The 21,508-nt window shown below is 52.4% G+C and overlaps 2 protein-coding genes across 5 annotated transcripts; both read left to right on the top strand.

Annotated features, from left to right (window-relative positions):
* Window positions 1-173: 173 nt before the first annotated feature.
* Window positions 174-8,857, top strand: raraa (retinoic acid receptor, alpha a). Of its 2 annotated transcripts, none has more exons than XM_062560042.1 (7): window positions 174-342; window positions 3,525-3,666; window positions 7,440-7,600; window positions 7,688-7,864; window positions 7,951-8,155; window positions 8,335-8,493; window positions 8,595-8,855. In XM_062560042.1, exons 2-7 carry the CDS (start codon window positions 3,555-3,557, stop codon window positions 8,789-8,791), a joined length of 1,011 nt encoding a protein of 336 aa, XP_062416026.1. In that variant the 5' UTR covers window positions 174-342; window positions 3,525-3,554; the 3' UTR covers window positions 8,792-8,855. The 2 variants fall into 2 exon arrangements, with proteins under 2 accessions (XP_062416026.1, XP_062416027.1); XM_062560043.1 differs by having other exon boundaries at window positions 193-342; window positions 7,443-7,600; window positions 8,595-8,857.
* A 3,658-nt stretch (window positions 8,858-12,515) lies between these two features.
* Window positions 12,516-21,396, top strand: mki67 (marker of proliferation Ki-67). 3 transcript variants are annotated; one of them, XM_037463449.2, is made up of 17 exons: window positions 12,516-12,715; window positions 13,214-13,317; window positions 13,683-13,764; window positions 13,950-14,065; window positions 14,397-14,466; window positions 14,584-14,656; window positions 14,840-15,454; window positions 15,550-15,782; window positions 15,876-16,149; window positions 16,263-16,378; window positions 16,488-16,662; window positions 16,771-16,896; window positions 16,977-17,683; window positions 17,860-17,905; window positions 18,020-18,097; window positions 18,294-19,079; window positions 19,488-21,396. In XM_037463449.2, the coding sequence occupies exons 2-17, from the start codon at window positions 13,229-13,231 to the stop codon at window positions 21,029-21,031; spliced, it is 5,130 nt and encodes a 1,709-aa protein (XP_037319346.2). In that variant the 5' UTR covers window positions 12,516-12,715; window positions 13,214-13,228; the 3' UTR covers window positions 21,032-21,396. The 3 variants fall into 3 exon arrangements, with proteins under 3 accessions (XP_037319346.2, XP_037319344.2, XP_037319345.2); XM_037463447.2 differs by having other exon boundaries at window positions 17,857-17,905; XM_037463448.2 differs by lacking the exon at window positions 12,516-12,715 and adding an exon at window positions 12,921-12,942 and having other exon boundaries at window positions 17,857-17,905.
* Window positions 21,397-21,508: the final 112 nt, after the last annotated feature.

Below are 21,508 nucleotides of genomic sequence, written 5' to 3'. Positions count from 1 at the left end.
GCTTTATAATGTTTCCAATCCTTCGTACTTAAACAGAGGGGGCAAAAATAAAACGCTGCGTTTCAGAGGAGCAAAGGAGCCTGCATTAACATGAAGACACGCGGCAGAGAAGGGCTGGTTTCACTGGTGCCTTGATGATGATGATGGTGATGGTGTTTGTGTCCACTAACCGGCCTCCTTTCCCCCCCCGCAGCGATCGAGACGCAGAGCACCAGCTCGGAGGAGATCGTGCCGAGCCCGCCGTCGCCTCCCCCGCCGCCCCGCGTCTACAAGCCCTGCTTCGTGTGCCAGGACAAGTCCTCGGGGTACCACTACGGCGTCAGCGCCTGCGAGGGCTGCAAGGTGAGCACACGGGGGGCTTCAGGGGCGGGGCGGGGCTGGGAGGTTCAGGAGGCTTTTGCTTGCCTCCCGTGGCACATGTGGGGGGGGGGGTGTTGTCGTGAGAGCAGCGCAGGGCGGCGGCCCGGTGGAGCACGCCAACAGAACACGCTTTGTCAACACACAGGAGGAGTTTGAGAGACTTCAGGCACTAATCCACCTGCTCTGTACTGAGCAAATATGGCTTTTGCTTGTGTATTAACCCACTGAACCCCACCTATGGACCCTTTAAACGTGGGAAATGAGTCCGACTTGGCTCCCTTTTTGGAAGGGGAATCATTAACTGGCGGCGGCTGCCATATTGAATCCCTAATGGCCTGCAGGCTCCGGGCAATGTGCACCGACTCTCTCTCAACACTAAAGAACAGCGACCTATGTGTAGATAACGTACATGGCGGCCCTGCTGACGCGTCCGCGTCGGGCCGCCTGTTATCAACAGGGCCGCGCTGCCCAGGTGCCCGAGAGGCCTCACCTGCCCCTGTTATCAGCTGCCAGGAGCCGTGTGCACGCAGACATGTTCCCCTGCCGGTGTGTGAGGCTCACACACACAGCGCTTTTATCTCGCTCCCCACCCCCCCCCCCCCCCCCCGAGGCACAGAGGCAGGGCTGTGCGAGCTCAAAGGTGCGCCGAGATGAGACGGAGGTGATCTGTGCAATCGAATGTAATCTCACCGCCAGGTGCAAACCTCCAATGAATGTCCACGTGTCCACAAACTGGTTTTTCGAAACTTTGTTTTTTGTTAATATACAAAACAGTCGTGTTTCTGCTCCAGCGTTTCTAAACACGGGCAGCTCGACTCTGCATTTAGTTGTTTTTTTCCCGTATTTAAAAAGGTCCGCGGCGGCCATTTTAAAGCCCCCGAGTGCTTGTATTGTTTCCCCTTTACGGCGAGTCTAATGGCGTCTGATTAAATGGGGCGGTACATGATTACAACACTTAATCGCACAAGTCTCTGCGTGTGTGTGTTCGACCAATATAGAACCTGCTTTGTCGTGCAAGGAGTTACGCGGGGAGGAGCCCCCCCCCCCCCCTCGAACCCGTGTCCTCGGGGTCCCGGCGTTGTTCTCGCCGACAGATCAGAAACCAGCGACACTTTCCAAAAGGAGTCCTTGTATCGGCCGGAAGTCCTTGTGCCGCGTAGTTACACAAAGGAACGTTGAAGCGCCTGCGGGGTCACATGGTCTGTGTGCCCCCCCCCCCCTCCACCCCATCACAGAAGAGCACAACATTCTCATCTGCTCGACGCCCCCGTGTGTCTCTGACTTCAGAGGAGACGACTTGGCTCGCCGCGCTCAATAATTCAGCGCTGCAGGCGTGCGCGTGTACCGGGTTGTCTCATCAGAGGGGGGGGGGTGTGTAAGGTGGGGGTGAGCGGTGGCAGCAGCAGCAGTCGGCGTGCGGAACTACAAAGGCGCCTCCCGGGGGCGGCGCCGCACAGAGGAAGCGGGAGGGAGACGTCGTTTGAGGTCCACCCCCCGCACGCACAAACTCCCCCCGCCAATGCACGCCGCGCTGTTATTAACACGTGAGCATTAAATATGCATGCGCCCCCCCCCCCCCCATGTTTATGTTTGTGTCTCTCCTCCCGGCATCCGCAGGAATGGGGCTCACACACACACACACACACACACACGGGGCGCAGTGGGAGGCTGGGAACGCACTTCTAATCCGGGCCCAGTGTGAAAGTCACGCAAAGAGGATTCCTGTGTTTCCCCGTGACCCGAGCCCCCCCCGCCCCCCCCTCTGCCTGCTTACTTCTTAATAAGGCACTTCCTCACACGCTCCCATGCAAATTAGAAACCCCGACGCGCTCGTGAGGCTCGTAACACACACTAGGTGAGACACCCCCCCCCCCCGACAGGTCGCTCAGGGCTCTTGTCCCCGGGTGGATTAAGCAGCGATACAAAAAGAGGCTTAAGGGCCGCAGGAAGCAATGACTCCTAAAAGGAGGGAGGGGGGGGGCAGGAACAATCGACTGGCCCACGAGCCGGCAGCGGTGACCAATCGGTGGGGGTGGGGGGGGGGCACCTGAGCCTAGCGCTCCGCGTGAGGAGTGAGCGGGTCGATCCCCTCTGACGGCGGGGTCAGGGTCGGGGCAACGTCGGATCAAAGGGCACGTGATGCACGCACAGACAAAGGCCGCCGACTTATCTCCCCCCCCCCCCCCCCCCCCCATCAGCAGCGAGGATTAGCGTGCAACTACAAGCCCCCTTTACGCCACGTTTTCAGTCTGCTGAGGCCTCACAGAAGGGAGGCAGCAGCTCTTTGTTGCAGAGGTAGAAGAAGTAGAAGAAGAAGAGGAGGAGGAGTATTCATGTGTCTACTTCAGCCACGCCGTCACCTTCCAGGCGCTTCCCCTCCGTCCGTCACGTGTCGGCGGCGCCGCCTCCTGCTCCGGGTCCGCCGGGCCATCTGTCGGCTAGCTGAGCTAATCCCTCCGCATTGGGAGGGGGGCCCCCTGGAAACCACCTCTCTCTCTCTCTCTCCCCCCCCCCGTGTCGACCCACCACAACACGGGCCGCGTCGCATCAATAGCGACAGTGACCTTTATCACGTCTGTCCCAGCCCATCTGCATTCCCCCGTCCTCCTATCTGTTTGACACGCGAGGCGCGTTTCAGCTTCCACGGGTCGAACAACAGGCTTTCACCGCAGTGAAGGAGGAATATAAGCGGCCATGCGTGACCTTCGTATCGGGGGGGAGAACATGGTCCGACCCGCCACGCGTCACCAAAGATGAGCTCATTATCATTTGTGCTCAACCGGAAGCGCACGGACTAGATTTTGAATGTATTTTCCTTTGATCTAGTTGGATTAAAAAGTAGGGATTTCGTCTTTGTTCTCACACTGCGGCGCCTGTGTTCGACCCTCTCTAATAATACACGCGTGGCCTGGATCTAGAGTTGCTTATTTCTGGCGGCGTAAACTGGGCCACGGTTATGTGCCACCCAGTGACCTTGTGCCCTCGAAAGCCATGAGCTGGTGACAGTTTGTGCACAATAAGCCTTTTAAGGCCTCGGGCCGTTTGGGAGTTTGTTGCAAGGCTTGGTTTTGAAACTTTTTTTTTCGTGTGGTGAGGTGTGTGCGAAGCCGTAATGCAGACCGCCCCCCCCCCCCTCCTCATGGCTCCGTCTTTCTGTCCCACAGGGCTTCTTCCGGAGAAGCATCCAGAAGAACATGGTGTACACCTGCCACCGGGAGAAGAACTGCATCATCAACAAAGTCACCCGCAACCGCTGCCAGTACTGCCGGCTGCAGAAGTGCCTGGAGGTCGGGATGTCCAAGGAGTGTGAGTATAATGCCCCCCCCCCACCACCACCCCCCCACCCCCGTCCACGAGGGCTCGCTATTTGGTCGCTGAAGTAGACGGTTGCACCCGATTTATTAATTTTCTCCTTCTCGCCAAAACCAAGAGTGCAGTCAAAGCCGCTGAGTCCCGCGCGGCGCCGGCCCGGCGGCGGCGGCGGCGACAACAGTCGCGGCCCCCCCCGGCAGGACGCTGTGATGAATGTGTTCTCACCTGCCGAGAGTGAAAGAGCAGGCGTCTGCTCCCATCATTGCACCCCCGGGGGCTGTGTGAACACACACACACACCCACGCAGTCAGACGTGATGGAGTAATTGGACGAGGTGTGACTGCAGGGAACTCTGAGGCCAGCAGGCTGTTGGTACACTGTTGTGCACAAAGACGCCCTCTTGCTATCACTTTACACATCCCCAGCACGTGTGGAGGGGGCCCTTTTTGTAGTCATGAATACTGAGAGGTGCTGAGTAATGGCACACGTGTCGCGAATAAGCAGCCCCGGAAAGCGTGGCCCTCTGTCTTCCTCTGCCCGGGCGCGCTTGAAGTCGGCGGCGCGGCGGCGGCGTGGCTCGCGGTGGAAGGAGTTATCCCCTGAGCTCCTTTCCTCTTGAACGGGGGCCATTAATCACGGTCGCTCACAGGAGCCGTCTGCTGGAGCTGGAGAGCCATCTAGTGGTCAACGGGTGGTACTGGAGGAGTCCAAACCGCTAGCATGGGGGTTTCTGAACGCAGGCTTCAGCATTTTTATTATGGGATAGATTCTCGAGCATCAGGCCTTTTCTGTGGCCACAGGGTTGTTGTTTGTTTTTTTCTTGTGGTTGGCGATCGCTCGCCTCGTGTCCTCGCCGGTGACTTTGGCGAGGGGAAAGTAGTCCGGACTGGTGAGGAAGGAGAGGCCGGCCATCTGGGGCCAGCGGGGAGTCCTCTCACACACACACACACACACACACACACACACGGAAAATGCATGCTCGGGTGCACACACTTGTAACCTATGCACATGCAAGGTGACAAACGCGTATGAATAAAAGGGAGCAGAAAGGCACTCGGACAGCAGCACACGCTCTCTGTCACACGCTCACAGAAGGTGGACCCCCCCCCCCCCCCCCCGGCTCCAGGGGACGTCCGGGTGACCTTGTGTCTGTCGGCAGACCCGCTGCCAGGTGGCATTGCCAGGCAAGACGGCGTCAGGGCTGAAGGGGGGGGGGGGGGAGAGCATTTCAAGGGAAACGCCTTTAAGGCTGATGCGTATTTAAATCATATATATTTTGATAAGAAGTAGCAGGTTGACTTTGCTCTGTTTCATTTAACCAGAGGTAGCTGAAGCTTCTCCATTTGAAGTCGTTCATTTGTGTTCTGGTTCAGTTTCCCCGTCCCCAAAAAACCGGGCAAGCAATGCCCCTCCCCCCTCCCCCACGACTCTATCGCCTGCATGTTCATCGGGCATCGTGTTATAAAAAACATAACGGTGAAATAAAATGCAGCCGAAAATGATGGAGAGCAGCAACGTGAGGCGAGAAGAGGAAGGAGGTGAACTCTGTGTGAGGATGAGCAGGAGGGGGGAGGGAAGGGGGGGGGGAGGGGCGAGAGAGGATGCAGGATCGGGGGAGCGAGAAAGTTCCATCACTGTCGGCGGTGGCTCTGCGCTGCGAGCGGCGGGACGAGCAGGAGGGAGAACGTTGACATTTTTATCTTTTCCATTGAATTTAATCTGTGTGATGGACGAGCTGCCAGCGCTTTAATTTTCCTCACACGAATTATCTGCCCACCGCTCCGTCTCGTACGGAGACACAAACACGTGCACGCACACACACACACACGCACGCACACTCAGACGCCAAGGCACTAACAGAGATTGTCCATTAACTGCACACTGCAGCTGGAATCCACGATGAGGACAAATGATGGAGTGACGCGTGTGTGTGTGTGTGTGTGTGTGTGCGTGTCTGCGTGCGCTCGCTCGCAGTATTCTTCACGCGTTACACGGCGCCTCCTGTAAATCATTTTTATGCAATGAAGGCGGAACCGCGAGCGATCCAGGATGCAAGTTCCTCCATTAGCATCCGTGCATCTCCAAAGACGCACGTCTCTGTGCGCGCGCACGCACACACACACACACACACACACACACACAAACATAATAAAACAAAGCAAGGCAGTATTTCTTCCATTTTCGTTCACCCGCTACTGTCAGTGCCCCCCTCCCCTCCCTCCTTCCCCCTCCCCCCTCCAAGGGTTATTGCATGTGGCAATTCGCCATGACAGATCGTCAGTCGGGCCTAATAGTTCTTTAATGACTTCATTAAATTGTGTTGTGCAGCTTATGATTGTGCTGCCAATTTGTCAGCGCGGGTAATGTCCGGGCGCCAGGAATGCCCCACTTTTATTTGTGAATTAATTGGACATCGACACACACACACACACACACACACACTGAGTCCGGCCCAGATCCGTTTTACGTAACAGGCCTGAAAAGCTGTTTCCTCTCCGATTAAGACATAATTGTCTCATTGAAGTAAATGAACGTATTTTATTCATTTATTTTTGCTGCCCCGCCTGCTTTTATTAACATACCCCTCATAATGTACTGTATTACATGGGGAGGGGGGGGGGGTGGTGCAGAGTTTCTTGCTTCATATCCACATGTGTTTTGTGTGTGTGTGTGGGGGGGGTTGCAGAGCAGCGTGCTCCTCCTTAGCAATAACTCGGTGCAGCATCGGGGACCCCCTCCCCCCCCCCCCCCCCTCCGTGTTCTCCCAGGCAGGGAGGCCTGTCTGGGGGCTGATGGATGAGCAGCAGTGCCAACTGGTGCGCCCCCCCCCCCCCCCCCCCCCCAGCCCCCGAGCCATGTCACAGACACTGATCTCCCATCAGCCCGAGCGCTCTCTCGCCCTTAATGTCAAGGTTAGGATTAACACAAGGAAAATCTGATCTGAGGTCAGCGGCTGGGGGGGGGGGGGGGGGGGAACTCAGGTGCCTGCAGGGGAGGTAGAGATTGTGGGGGCTGATAGAGATAACTGAGAGGGGGGGGGGGATGATTTAAAGCATGAGAAACCCAATTTTGTAGAGGGGGAGAGAGGGCGCTGTGGAGAGAATGAAATAAGAGTGTCTGCTGTATACATGGAGCAGAGAGGGAGGGGGAGCTGGAAGATTATTCCTGTTATTTTTCCTTGATCCGCTGCAGGCGGAGCGGCCGAGCCCTTTGAAACCATTACAGCCCGGATATTTGTCATATTATGTTATTAGATTAGCCGGGACGCCTAATGAAAGCTGTGGCAATTTGTCAGCCTTATGGATAGCTCCATCCCCCACCACTATTTATCAACTAACCCCCCCCCCCGTCTCACCCAACACACACACACACACACACACACACACACAGCCCAGTCCTAGCTGCAGTCTGGGTAGGAGAAATGGATGGAGCCTGTAATGGGATTCCAATGCTAAACACCCCGCCCGGTGTTTTTTGTCATTTGGGGTGAGCACACTGTGCTCAGCCAGATCGCCCAGAGGGGGGGGAGCACGCAGGATTATTTCAAGGTCCCCCCCCCCCCCCCCCAGCCATTACCCAACATTCATCATGCAGCGCAGCACAAGAGGAGCGAGAGCGCACCGAATGTTGTTGCATGTTGACCCGTGCGTGGTCACCGTGTGCGTTTCCCTTCGGGATGTCGCCACCCGGTCCCAAACGCGCTCAAATGAAGCCCCGAGCGACACGTAGTGACCTTTCTCTCCGTCCCTCTCGTTTCCTCCCTGTAGCAGTAAGGAACGACCGGAATAAGAAGAAAAAGGATGAGAAGAAGCAGGAGTGCACGGAGAGCTACGTGCTGAGTCCCGAGACAGAGCGGATGATCGACAGGGTGCGCAAGGCCCACCAGGAGACGTTCCCCTCCCTCTGCCAGCTGGGCAAATACACTACGGTGAGTCCCCTCGGGCCGACCTTCGTTCCCTGTGGTTCATCTCTATGGGTCTGTCCAATGTCTCAAATTTGGCCTCCCCCCCTCCAGACTAACAGCTCAGAACGACGCGTGTCCTTGGACCACGACCTGTGGGACAAGTTCAGCGAGCTCTCCACCAAGTGCATCATCAAGACGGTGGAGTTTGCCAAGCAGCTGCCGGGTTTCACCACGCTCACCATCGCCGACCAGATCACGCTGCTCAAGTCGGCGTGCCTGGACATCCTGGTGAGACCCGCGAGACACCTCCTTCCGCCCCGTTTTAGGAGGCCGGCTTTCAGTTTCTGACCAATCGAGCGCCGCTGTGTCTGCAGATACTCCGGATCTGCACGCGCTACACGCCAGAGCAGGACACCATGACCTTCTCGGACGGACTCACGCTCAACCGAACCCAGATGCACAACGCCGGCTTCGGCCCCCTCACCGACCTGGTGTTCGCCTTCGCCAACCAGCTCCTCCCTCTGGAGATGGACGACGCGGAGACGGGGCTGCTCAGCGCCATCTGTTTGCTGTGTGGAGGCAAGTCACCCGACTGGACCTTCAGGCTCCTCCGAAGTGCCCCCGTGTCCTTGTGATGGAATAACAGAAAGGGAGGGGAGGGGGAGGGGGAGGGGGGGGTCATCATCGAGCGCCATCTAGTGGCGAACTGTGATCACGAACCACCGCAGAGGCTCATTGACGCACTCGTTTGTCCACAGATCGTCAGGACTTGGAGCAGGCGGAGAAGGTGGACGTCCTGCAGGAGCCCCTCCTGGAGGCGTTGAAGATCTACGTCAGGAGGAGGAGGCCCCACAAACCGCACATGTTTCCCAAGATGCTGATGAAGATCACGGATCTGAGAAGCATCAGCGCTAAAGGTATGTGCCAAGACCAGACGCTCATAAGGAGATTGTACAAATGTCTTTAGTAAGATCTACGATAGCTTACTGTCCCCCCCCCCCTCTCCCCCCCCCTGCAGGAGCTGAGCGTGTCATCACGCTGAAGATGGAGATCCCCGGCTCCATGCCCCCTCTCATCCAGGAGATGCTGGAGAACTCTGAGGGTCTGGAAAGCGGTGCCGCAGGCGGCCGTCCCAGCGCCCCCCCCCCAGGCAGCTGCAGCCCCAGTCTGTCCCCCAGCTCCGCCCAAAGCAGTCCAGCCACACAATCGCCGTAGTCGCGGCCCACTTTTTTTGTATTATTCCTCACGACGCTGTGGGTTCGCCCCCAACGTTCTCAAGAGGAGGAGGGGAGGAGGATGGGTGGGTAGGGAGGGGGGGGGCTTTTGCACCTGACTGCTGAACACAGGAGACGGGCAGAGCCAACCTCTTCCTCTCTAAGGACACAAGACCCCACCTCCTGATCTGCTTTCCGTCACGCCGGAGGCACCTTCTCCATGTTGGGAGGGGGGAGGCTGGGAGGTGTAAGGGGGGGGGGGGGGTTGGTGGTGTGCCTCGAGAGACCATACCGTAAACACTGCTGATGACCCCCCCCCCTACCCCCCCCAAACATCCCTCCCCTGCTGCTCCTCCCTTCTCCACCTTTTCCCCAACAGACCAATGGAAACGGGTGTGGTGGGCGGGGCGTGGCGGAGTGGGCGGGGCGTCGCCGGGCAGATATGTGCAAGGAGGACGCACACAGACGACTCAACAGACACTTTCATTGTTGTGCTCTGAGGCGGACTGCAAGCCTGGGACTAAAGACCCCCCCCCCCCTCAAAGAGGGTCTTTTACCTTTTTCCAACAAAAAAACAGATTTCGTACAGAAGATATATAAATATATATAGAAAGTTAATGAACTATAGTGATTGACGGCAGGTTGAAGTGAGGACATGTTTTCTGAGATTACACATTGTTGTTTGAATCTTTTCACACCCATCGAGAGTATTAAGAGACACCTTTCAGTTTGATCACATTTGTACATTATTCCAATTAACAAGAAGCAAAAGACGTTGAAATTTCTCTCCAGTGCACACACACACACACACACACACAAATGTGCACAGAAAACAAGTCGCGATGAATTTCACTATTCCAGGTTGGATTTGTTTTCCTTTTTTCTTTTCTTTTCGCTTGCAGGAGAATGAAAAAAAAAAAACTGATTGTATGATACGGTCACCGGTCCTTTCAAGAAATCACATTAATGAAGATGCATTATTACGGTGTATTTGAGTTAGCCTTTGAGTTTGTGTATATAAGCTTTATTCATTTCTTTAAAACTATGAAGAGTTTTAGGCTTCACCAGATTTTTCTTTTTTAAAGAATACTTTTACGTGTTTTGTTTATAGCTTTGTGATATTTTGAGCACATTTTACTGAAGGAGGTTCTTTCATGTTTTGTGTCCTACTTAATACTGGACAGGCCCTTAACCAATCACTGGCTGTTCAGAATGTGGCTTTCACATACCCCCTCCCTCCACAGACGCCCCCCCCCCCCCCCCCCCCGGTTCACTTTGACAACGTGTTTTTACATACAGTAGAATGACAAAGTAGCACTCCAGTCGGGGCAGAGCTTTTTTTGGCCACGTAGCAGAAAGAGATGGTGTTTCTGAACCAGGAGCCAGGAACCAGGAACCAGGAGCCAGGAACCAGGAGCCACAGCAGCTCCGCCTCAAAGAGAATTAAAATGTGAAGCACGGTGTGTGTGGTCTCCGAACGGATCAAATCATCTGTCGTGGACGGGAAAAGACTCGATTGTAGTGATGCCTCTGCTCACGTGAAGGTCCCAAATGTGATGTTTGTCAACAAAATCCCCCCCCACCCCCACCCCCCGGCAACCTTTGGTAGAAGCGAATGTGTGACGTTTTGCCGGATCCGGAGCAACCTCTCACCCTGTGACTCACTTTACGCCAAAACGCCTTCACCGTTAACACACACACACACACACACACACACGGTTCATGTAGACCACCGTTACTGTACACACGCCAATGTCTCAGGAAGGAATCATGTAGTGTGCTTGGCCTGTTCTACGTCCTGTGCTGCCCACCCCCCCCCCCCCCCCCCCCCCACACACACACACACACACACTTCTGCTACTGAGCCCCTGAATTCTTTCTTCAGTCACTCGTGTTTTGTTCGTGTTTTGTTCGTTCTGGCGGACCAGGACCTGCACACATGGGACTCTCGGAGTCCCTCCGAGTCATCGTGTGTTCATTTTTATTTGTACGGTCAAAGCTGCTTTCGTCATTAAGGACTTCACCCGTCCGCAACAGCGCACAACTTTTCCCTCCACAGCCGATATGGAACAGACACACCGTCAGTTTGAGAATTATGGAAGACGTTGCAATTTGTCATTATCAAGCGACTTTGGGAAAAAAAGAAGAAAAAAACGACAACAAAAAAGATTAAAAAATAAAAACATTTAATATTAAATGAGTTTGTGTTGTTCCAGTGTGTCATTATTTTTATTCTCATTCCACAGGGGCCTCAGTGTTTTTTTTCCCTTTATGCAGCAGGTCCATAAATATTTGTCTTTTTACAGAACCGCAATGGATTTGAAAGGGAATAAATCAAGAGACTTTAACTTCAACTTCAGGGTATTTACATCCAAATCAGGAATCCCTTCCCTTTTAAAAGGACTAAAGGTATTTCGGTCTGTAGCCCAAATTATTCAAATTGTGTCAGTCTAAAGAATTATGGACCTGACCATAGCAATAGCAACACATTAAAGCGATGGACAATCTTTATTTTATTATATGTTATTAGATGATATTCTCCATCACCCAAAGAATTAAAGCCAGACCAAGAATCTTCATGACAGTGACCTCAAAATCAATATTCCTGTGAAACAAGAGGAAACTTTCCTCCGAAAGGTTATTTACAACCATTAAAATACACCAATGCTCAAAACGGTACACTCAGGGGTTTAGTGCAATTACTGTTCTGATGTATTACCATGTGAGCAACATGTTCACACACTCAGTTTTACAAGAATACATTAGAACTTATTATGATTACATTTAGAACCATGCTTGAGCTAGATTTACAGGTTAGTGTACGAGGTTTAGCTGTATAGTGCACAGTACATTATTGATGTTTCTGGAATGTGTTGTGTTCACTGCTGGAGTTGGTTGCAAGACAAAGACAAAACAATCAGCAAAGAGTGATTCTTTTTGATTGTTTTGGATTAGATCCAGGCGGGCAAATCAGGACTTGATCTTAGGCCTGCAATGTATTTTTTTTAAACTAGTTGACCTGATCTGCCAGCCACTGTTTAAAATTGCAATTACTATGGAAGGAAGGCATGCACTGCACACAGAAAATAGAAACAAAATTCCCATTACCCATGTATAAAGACTCATTTGGGGAGAATATAATTAGTTGCTAGTACGTGCGTCTGTGAACATTTTTCACCCAAGTGTTGTGTAGTGCAGAAATTCTGAAGTGCAACATATTACATGAAATGTGGCTCTTTTGGCTCTTGAACACTTAATTGAATAACAACCCATATTTAAATGGTCTGTTGCACATGTGCTTTATTCGAAATTTTTCTACGTATATTTGTGTCTACGAAAATAGACACAAATATACATGTTTAGAACATCGGAAGTGCCAAAAGCTTAAGCGCAGTGATCGGACCAGTCCTTGTCCTGGATAAACCGTATGGCCCCGCCCTCTAATCGACGGCGACGTTTCAACCAATCACAATCCTTCGCGCGGAATTTCAAACATTTTCAAATCAGATTCCCACTAACGGGGTAAGATTGCTCCGCCAAATTTGTAAACAAAATAGTCCCTTTCGTATAAACGTGGGTTAAATTGCATGATGAGAACGAAAAAGCGTAACACACAGTACGTACAATATTCACATTATGTATTTCAAACCAAAAACACTAGTTAATCGTGGGGGTTTTCAGGTTACTGTGTGTTCATAGTGTGGCGGAGGGATACCACGGCGTGTGTCTGGAAGCGGCGAGTACAGCCTAGGACCGGCGGTGCTAGGTAGCTTATGTTAGCCATTCGTCGAAGTAAGTAGGGCATCGCAGGATAGCAATACTACGCTTAGTCCGTTATGATACTGTAGTAGAACTTTTATTTGTCGCATCCCGGTCGATGTTTATGGATTGCCAGAAGTTGACGATTCTTTGAGAGGACTTCCAGGTGAGACTAAAACCCCCAGCGTCACAAATGTTGTCTCGTCGACGGTAGTTAAATCCTGGGCCACGCAACGTTCGCCAATCGTAGCTGGCTTCTTTACACGTTTAGTGGAGAAAGAAAACACGCAATGTTTAGGCAGTAACCGCCGTGTCCCACGTTGACATTGCTCTCTGGTGAGATTAACTTCTGACCACGGCATCGTGGCGACGTCGCACGTGGGTCGCTCAGCGGTGAGTTTTTTTTTTAACGTGAACGTTTTACGAAGTTACGACGCGAACTTCCAATTGCGTCCAGTTATTTAAAAGTGAAACGCGACATTGGACAGAACCATTATTCACCATCGTTAAAGGGATCTTTGGAAGTTTTTTTTTTTTTCGCAGCCCGTTGGCCTTCCGTTCTTAAAACTGTACTGTACTCCGGAGAACCTCACTGTAACGTCGTGTTTTCCGCTTCGTGCAGTCTTGACGTGTGTGTGTGTGTGTGTCTGTGTGTTGTTTCCAGGTAACGTTCGGTAAAATGCCGCTGCACGGGAAGATAGTGGTGATCAAGAGGAGCGGAGCAGACGGGACCGAGTTTCCTCTCACGGCCTCGTGCTTATTTGGAAGGTTTGAATATGTTAATTATAAACTTTAGTCATTTCAGATTCATCCTCCATTTGTCTCTTGGTTGTGAATACAGTACTGAGTTGTCTTTAATCTGAAGACGTAGATGTTAACTACCGATGCATGTTAATAAAGACATTTCATGCCGGAGCCAACGTTTACAATATGTCTTCATGTAAAAACCCTTCAGTTCAGGGGGCGGGCCTTCTGTTGATGACGTCAGCATGGACACTATACATTCAAACCGCCAACTTGGGACCTGAGAATTTAAATTTGCTCTTTGTGAAGCGGCACCATTTTCACGTAAACATTGGTACATTCCACCTAACGTGTCTTGTTCACACATTAGTTTTTGTGGTCTCTTACAGGAAGCCCGACTGCGATATCCGTATTCAGCTTCCTCAAGTCTCCAAGGAGCATTGCAGAATTGACTTTAATGAAAATAAAGAGGTAACGGCACATTTTGAACATGACTACCTCGCTGTGTGAAAATCTCCGTCATGTTAATGTTAGTTTTGTAGTTCTTCTTCAATCACTTGTGAATTCACTGCAGTAAATGATGATCCCGATAGAAGTAAAAAGCTCTGAGCTACTTTAACGGTGTTTATGGTGATGCTTGTGTTTGTCTCCCCCAGATCATTTTGACTAATTTGAGCTCGGTGAATCCGACCCGCGTGAACGGAGAGGCTTTGCAGCAAGCCGAGCGTTTGAAGCACGGAGATGTGATAACTGTTATTGACCGTTCTTTCAGGTGAGTACAAACGGAACACTTCCTGCAGCCCCCAACCCTCCCCTCTTATTGTTACCACATACATTTCTAATATCTGCTGCTGCTGCTGCTGCAGTGTGTATACTGAGGCTAGAAGGTCCTCCATCTACTTTGTTAACTGAATGATTTAAGCATAAGATTTTTTTTAAATTTCCAAATTCACTGCGGTCAACAATATTTCTCACCAGCGGCAACCACTCCTTCTGTTTCTCTACGAGAGTTTTACAGTTATGGGGGCCCGCATCCGCCCTTTTAGTTTTTCTTGTGCGAAATGAGGTTCCTTCTGACATTTCTCTGCCGGTTGTCACTTCAGGTTTGAGTATCCTCCAGCGCCCACACCAAAGAAGAGGTCTTCCATCGGAGGCCAGACTGAAACCCTCAAAGTCAGTTCCCCTGTTATATTTTCTCACTGGGGCAGTCTGACCGTCTCAATGTATTGACTTTTCCTACGATGGCAAACCTTTTGATAATGTGTGTTAACGGAGGTGTCTCATGCCTAGGTTCTAAATCAACAAGTAGGGGGGGCAGTGACCACTGAAACTGGAGAAAAAAGGACCTCTGAAGTGTCCACAGGTGAGTGGACAAATTTGTATTTGAAGATGATGTTGCACAATTAATAGTCTGTGTGAATAAACACAGTAGAACACAAATAGTGGATATAATAGATCTGTACGGTCTTTCTGTCCCGACCGGCACTTTCATTTTTAAAGGGATTTGGTGCCTGTATTTACAGTTTCTTTTTCTTTTTATTGTAAGACCCTCATCTTAAAGATGGAACTAACCATGAAAACATCCAGCGACCGCTGGAGACGAGCGCGGAGGCCGGCGAGCCGCTGCAAACCAAGACGGCCTCCCCCTTCAGCGACCTGTATCAGATGATCAAACAGTCACTTGATGTCAAGACCCCTCGGAAGTCTTCTGCCACCGTCCCCCCAACGCCGGCCTCGAGGTTCTGCAGCCCGCGACCCGGTTCAGTGGCGAGCAATGACGAGAAGCCCGTCCCCTCCACGGAGGACAATTCCACCCGAGAGAAGGACGAGGCTGACGTCTCTTCTGTTGCTGACGACACTGTGGCCGAACCCCTGAGTGACGGGACCCCCAAGTCCGCCAAGAAGCAAAGGAGGTCCTTCAAGGTTCCTTCCACGGAGACGTCCGACGCCGAAAACGCTGTCGGGAGCGAAGCCGCCTCAACGCCGAAGAGAAGCCGCACCCCCCCCAAGAGGTTTACCGCATGCGAGGCTGCGTCGCCCAAATCCCCCGTGAGACGGAGAAGCAAAGAGGCTAAACCTGCGCAGGAGGAAGCCGTTACTTCTCCTGAAGTGGATCCCCATGGAGAGGAATCCCCAGAGAGCCCAGGAGAACATGAGATGGGTAAGAGACTGTTCCCCTCTGGCTTTGTTAAGACTCTTTAATGCGATTAGTTGTGATTGGTCGATACTGACGACGTCGTGTTTTCGATTTCGCAGTCAAAGTGATGACCAGAAAACGTAAAAGTGAAGAACTGGGCGGCGACCTGCCCGTGTCGCAGATGAAGAGGAAGCGCGTTTCCTTTGGAGGTTTCCTCTGCCCCGAGTTATTCGACAAACGTCTGCCCCCCAACTCCCCGCTGCAGAAGGGGGCCGCTCCGCGCAGGAGCCTCTCCGTGTCGCAGCCCAAGCAGTCCCTCCTCAGACGTGCGTCCACCATCGGCCTGCTGCAGGTACGCCTTAAAGGGAGATGGCTCGAATAGTTGGACCCAACGCACGCAGTCTTTATTCCTCCTGTTTATAATTGGGTCGTGGTTGTTTTGCAGAGCAAGAATGCGTCTCCGTCATCCGGAAAGACGTCCCCTAAATCCAGGTCTCCTTCTCCCAAGGCTGTGAAGTCCAAGAGCCCATCTCCAGCCCCAGGAAGTTCTTCTACAGTACAGGGGCGCTTCTCCGTGTCGCACATCTGCACCCCGTCTCCGATCGCCGAAGATGCTGCGGGTGAACAGGGGCCTTTTGTCCGTGCCACTCCCAAGATAACCCCGCGGAGGAGGAGCCTCTCGCGCACTAGAAGTGGCATTTCACGGGCCTCTATGAAAGGTATGCAGCACCCTGAAATGCAAAATGTGCCTCTCACACTAGGACCCGCTGTCTGTTCGTTTCACTGCGTGATGTGGCCGGTGTCTGATGTTCACCTCTGTCCGTCTTTACAGTCCAAAATTCCTGGGCCGAGATAGTGCGATTTGGACAAACGAAGGTCAAACCAGCTGCTGCCGCGAAAAAGACAGTCGCCAAGAAGACGGCGAAGAAGACGGTCGCCAAACCCCAGGTAAAGGACGACGCTGACCGGCTGACATTTACATCATTGGAAAGACAGATAGTCCCAGCTGTTACTGTGATGTTCGTGTAGTCACCATTTTGTCTCCCAATCCCCTCAGACCCCTGCAAGGAACCTGTGCGCGCATGTTGGCACGGGACACGCGGATTCCCCCGTCACCATCGTGGTGGGAAGAGCTCACAGACAAAACGTACCGCCCACCGGTGCTGCACCAAAAGTGGTCCCCAATATTGCTCTACTGAAAAAGAACATGAAAATGGATGAAGACTTGACAGGTAATTTGCCATCCCGACAAATGGAAAGATCTTTTTTCTTTTCCTCCTGTGACGTTATCTGGAATTTAAATGTTGAACCCGATCGTATTGTGTGTCTCATGTTTTCAGGGATTTCTGAAATGTTAAAAACCCCTGCGAACGAAAAGAGGAAGACCTCCGTAATGGGGGAGAGCAGCGTGAAGACACCGGCAGGAAGCCTGTGCCCGTCTGTGATGAACACCCCGGAGGAGCCAGGTACAGCTGGTGCAGCTGGTGATGGTGCTCCGAGTCCAAAGGGCTTGTCAGATTGTTAAAAATGTCTCGTTGTCTTACAGGAGAAATGATGGTGTCCCCGCTGACGGTTTCATCCACAGTCAAAGACAGGAGCTACAACAGCGAGGCGGTCCAGCGCCTCTTTAATAACGACCAGGAATGCAGCGTGGACGGGGGGGCTCCGGCCGTGCAGGGATCCAGCCAACAGCCCTGCGCCCATTTGACAACTACCGCGGCGACTCCCAAACAGAAGGCCGAATTACCGGAATGTCTCACCGGAGTGAAGAGGATGATGAGGACGCCGAGACAGAGAGCAGAGCCCCTCGAGGACCTCCGGGGGAACATTTTGAAGACGCCCAAGCAGAAGCCTGAAGAGCAGGAGTGTCTCAGCGGAGTGAAGAGGATGATGGAGACTCCCCGACAGGAAGCCGCACCCGTGGAGGACATCGCAGTGGAGCGGCGCGAGGCCCTCGCCGACGCCGCGGCGCCGCAGCCGGAGGCCGCCGACGCGCTCGTGGAGACCCCAGCGGACCTGCCAGAGCCAGAAGACCCCGTGGAGAGCTCCCCGGCTGGCGAGAGGCTGGCAAGGGCCCCCAAGGAGAAAAGCGCTCCGGTTGAAGACATGGTGGGCGTGAAGAGGCTCATGAAGACTCCCAGGGAAAAGGGCCGCGCGGTGGAGGAGGACTTCGGTATCGACGCGCTTGTGGAGACCCCCGGAGCTCCGCTGCAGGGACCCGGAGAGGCGCAGCCCGACGCAGAGGCCAGCGAGGTAATGGTCAGAACCTTCTCTTTGGGAATGTAACTGTACTATAAACTGTTGCACACTACAGGAACTCATTCCATTGATTGTGACAAATACTGGGTTTTATTTTCAATCAGAAGTCGACTAAAGGTTTGTGTTGTTTAATAGGTTGCTGATGGTTTTTAATCTGTTTTTCTTAGCAGGTTGTAGAGGAAATGCCCCAGGATTGTGAGGAGGACGTTGCTAAAGGTTAGTCTGATCTGGGGTCTGCTAAGAAACCTGTTGCAGTAATGGATGAGGTCGCTCGGAGCGCAATACATCCAGGAGCTGATGGAGGAGTTTGTCTTTGCTTCTGTTTTAAAGAACTGGTCTTTGCCCTCGAGGAGCCGCAAGACGATGTTCCATCAGATGTGGGAGATGTTCCTCAAGTTGACAAAGAGGGTACGTTTACTAATCATCTCTTAAATAAACATTACTTATTAGTTTGGATGGAACTCTTAAGATGCAAATTGACGTAAATCAAAGTCTGCTCTAGAAACACGTCAAATCTGCCATTTCTCACACAACTTAACTGCCACAGCTATTTGATCTTGGTCTTCTTTCAAATATCTGTATATGTTTGTTTCTCTTAATCTAGATATAGAAGTTGCCGTTGATGACCACTTGGAGAAGTGTGGAGCGGCTGTAGAGGAGAACTCCTCTGTGGAGACACCTGAAGAGGAAACGGTAGATGAGAAGTTACCTGAAGAAGAACAACCTGAAGAGGACGCTGTCCCAGAAGTGGACACGGCTGCCACCGAACCCCACCACGAGAAATCGCTTAAAACCGCTGAGTCTCTTGCAGCAGAAGCTTGTGATGAAGCTGTGGCGCCCGCTCCAGTCAGAGCGAGAAGAGGCAAGAAATCCGACGCCACCGCCCCCCCCGCTGTGAGACATGCAACCAGAGGCCGAACAGCGAAGCCTCAAGAGAGCGCCGCTGATGATCAACCTGAACAGGTGACGGAGACCTCCACCCAGGCGTCTCCAGTGGAAGAAGAGTCCTCGCCCCCCGAGGAGGAGGCTGTGTTGAAGACTCCCAGGGGGAGGAAGTCCAAACCTGACCCTGTGGAGCAGAGCGAAGACGTGGAAGACGAGTCTCTCACTGCAGACGCTGCACCTCAGAAGTCCATGGAGAAACCCCGAAGGGGCAGGAAGGCCAAACCCAAGGCTGTTGAACAAAGCGAGGTGGCAGAGGACGTTGCTATGGAAACCAAGCAGCAGCCTCAGCCTCCAGTCAGGGCTAAGAGGGGAAGAGCTGCTAAACAGGAAGAGGAAGAAAAGCCAGAGTCTTCGCTGAAGCCCAAACGAGGGAGAACAACCATACCTGCTGACGAGGCGGAGCAGCCATATGTGCCCAGTTCCCACCGCGAGGACGCAGCAGACGGTATGTCACATGTCATTTAGCTGACGCTTTTTATCAAGGAAGCTATGCAGTATGTCAGCCGTCCTGTTAATTGGTTTAAATTAAATTGCCTAAAACAAATAGTTTGGGTCTCTGAAAGTGAGGGAATGTGTTTTCTCAGGTTGACTCTAGTGTCTCATTAACCAAAGCAAGACATTTGAGTTATCTATTTATGAAGTATTCACCTAAAAATGTTTTACGGCGCGGCTAAATACACTTGACCCTCCTTGATTTTAAAATATTTATGTATGTTCCATGTCCTAGATTTGAATTGGTAAATGGACAAATCGACACTTTGAAACATTTTGTTTCCCCACAACTGATCAGTAATTTGTAAACTGCTATCGATGCAGAGATGACTTTTCCTCTTCTCCCCTCCTGTTATTTTAGAAGCAGCTGAAGTCTGCAGTGCGGTGCACAGTGATGAAAATCAATCGTCGGATGCCGTGGAAGCTGCTCCTCAGGCGCCTGCAGCGGAGAGGGAGCCTGACGTGGAAACGGCGACTGGCAAAGTCCCAGAGACGGACGCAGCCGCTCAGAAGAAGTCTGCTCGAGGAAGAAAGGCCCAACTGGAGGATAAACAAGAGGCAGCAGAAGCTTGTGATGAAGCTGTGGCGCCCGCTCCAGTCAGAGCGAGAAGAGGCAAGAAATCCGACGCCACCGCCCCCCCCGCTGTGAGACATGCAACCAGAGGCCGAACAGCGAAGCCTCAAGAGAGCGCCGCTGATGATCAACCTGAACAGGTGACGGAGACCTCCACCCAGGCGTCTCCAGTGGAAGAAGAGTCCTCGCCCCCCGAGGAGGAGGCTGTGGTGAAGACTCCCAGGGGGAGGAAGTCCAAACCTGACCCCGTGGAGCAGAGCGAAGACGAGTCTCTCACTGCAGACGCTGCACCTCAGAAGTCCATGGAGAAACCCCGAAGGGGCAGGAAGGCCAAACCCAAGGCTGTTGAACAAAGCGAGGTGGCAGAGGACGTTGCTATGGAAACCAAGCTGCAGCCTCAGCCTCCAGTCAGGGCTAAGAGGGGAAGAGCTGCTAAACAGGAAGAGGAAGAAAAGCCAGAATCTTCATCAGTTGAGACCACTAAACCTCAGGAGCCGGCCAAAAAAGTAAAGAGGACAAAGAAGGTAGAGCAAGAGCCCGTAGAAGAAGCCCCAGCCGTTGTAGTGGACGTCCCCAAGGAGGCTGAAGTGAAGATGACCGAACAAGCTACCGTGGCTACAAAACCCAAGAGAGGAGGGCGTAGAGCCGCTGAGGTCCAAGAGGTCCCGGCCACGGACAAACTAAAGCGCGGTAAGAGGGGGAAACAAGCTCCTGAAGAGGGTGGAGCCACTTCAGTAGAAGCAGAGGAGAAGTCTGACCACGTGCAGGAGGCCGAAGAGAAGAAGCAACCTGAGCCGGAAGCTCCAGTGATGAAACCAAGCCGGGCCAGGGGGGCGAAGGCGGCGGTGAAAAACGAGGTTCCCAAAGCTGTTCCGGCCAAGAAAGCCCGCCGCGGCGCCGCCCCTCTCGCTCAGGAGCCCCTGGCAGAAGCCACGGTCCCGGCTCCAGAGCCTGCGGCGGCTTCCGTGGAACCGGCCAAGCGGGGCCGACGGGCCGCACCGAAGGCCGCTGCACTCGACGATCCCAGCGCGGCTGCCGTCGAAGACACGAAGACGTTCAAAAGGACCGTTAGGTGGAAGGAGCAGCTCGAAGTCGTCGAAATTCAAAAACAAGTCGACGCCGAGAGCAAGAACGTTGCGAAGGACGCCGACCCGACTGAAGAGAAGGATCTCTCAGGCAAAGCTGCTGAAGCTCAGCCCGCCAAGAAGACCAGGAGGGGCCCAAAGGTCGCCGTGGTAACCGCTGACGACGCAGAGTCCACAAGCGGGGTGGAAAGCGTTGAGGCAGAGTCGCTGCCCAAAACCCGAAGAGGAAGAGCAGCCAAGAAATAAAGCATTTGTATTTAAATGTTCTTCATTCTAATGATCTCCCTTTTTCAACCTGTTTTTATTAGATTCTATGGCATTTTAGAAAAAGTTTCAAAGACTGAAAATGAAGCACTGCTTTTTTTTTTTTCTTCAATACAGCAGGGAATCTTGTCTTGTTTTTTTTTTTTTTGTGTGTGAAGTTGTTCATTGGGTTTTAGAAATGTTTTTATGGTGAAAAAAAAAATTAAATCTTTTGTACAATAAGACAAAATTGACTAATGTCTTTTTTGGTGTTCTGTGTATCTTCCTATGTGGTTAAAATGACATTTTAACCGTAGTAATTGACGGGATGGATTTAAAGACTTCAATGTGCTGACTGCTGATGAATTAAAGTTCAGCTAGTTTAGTGTGTGTGTGTGTGTGTGTGTGTGTGTGTGTGTGTGTGTGTGTGTGTGTGTGTGTGTGTGTGTATATAACACACGAGTTGAAAGCCTTCTGAGT

This window comes from Pungitius pungitius, chromosome 21, assembly GCF_949316345.1.
Source record: "Pungitius pungitius chromosome 21, fPunPun2.1, whole genome shotgun sequence".
NCBI classification, from domain to species: domain Eukaryota; kingdom Metazoa; phylum Chordata; class Actinopteri; order Perciformes; family Gasterosteidae; genus Pungitius; species Pungitius pungitius.
This window is presented reverse-complemented; position numbering and strand designations above follow the sequence as displayed.

What these genes read in the sequence shown, in the direction of transcription:
- raraa (XM_062560042.1), top strand. Translation starts at nt 3,555, where the DNA reads ATGGTGTACACCTGCCACCGGGAGAAGAACTGCATCATCAACAAAGTC. An exon ending in CGGCGTGCCTGGACATCCTG is followed by an intron (nt 7,865 to 7,950) that starts GTGAGACCCGCG and finishes CTGTGTCTGCAG; the next exon opens with ATACTCCGGATCTGCACGCG. An exon ending in GAGAAGCATCAGCGCTAAAG is followed by an intron (nt 8,494 to 8,594) that starts GTATGTGCCAAG and finishes CCCCCCCTGCAG; the next exon opens with GAGCTGAGCGTGTCATCACG.
- mki67 (XM_037463447.2), top strand. Translation starts at nt 13,229, where the DNA reads ATGCCGCTGCACGGGAAGATAGTGGTGATCAAGAGGAGCGGAGCAGAC. An exon ending in TCCTCAAGTTGACAAAGAGG is followed by an intron (nt 18,098 to 18,293) that starts GTACGTTTACTA and finishes CTCTTAATCTAG; the next exon opens with ATATAGAAGTTGCCGTTGAT. An exon ending in CCGCGAGGACGCAGCAGACG is followed by an intron (nt 19,080 to 19,487) that starts GTATGTCACATG and finishes CTGTTATTTTAG; the next exon opens with AAGCAGCTGAAGTCTGCAGT.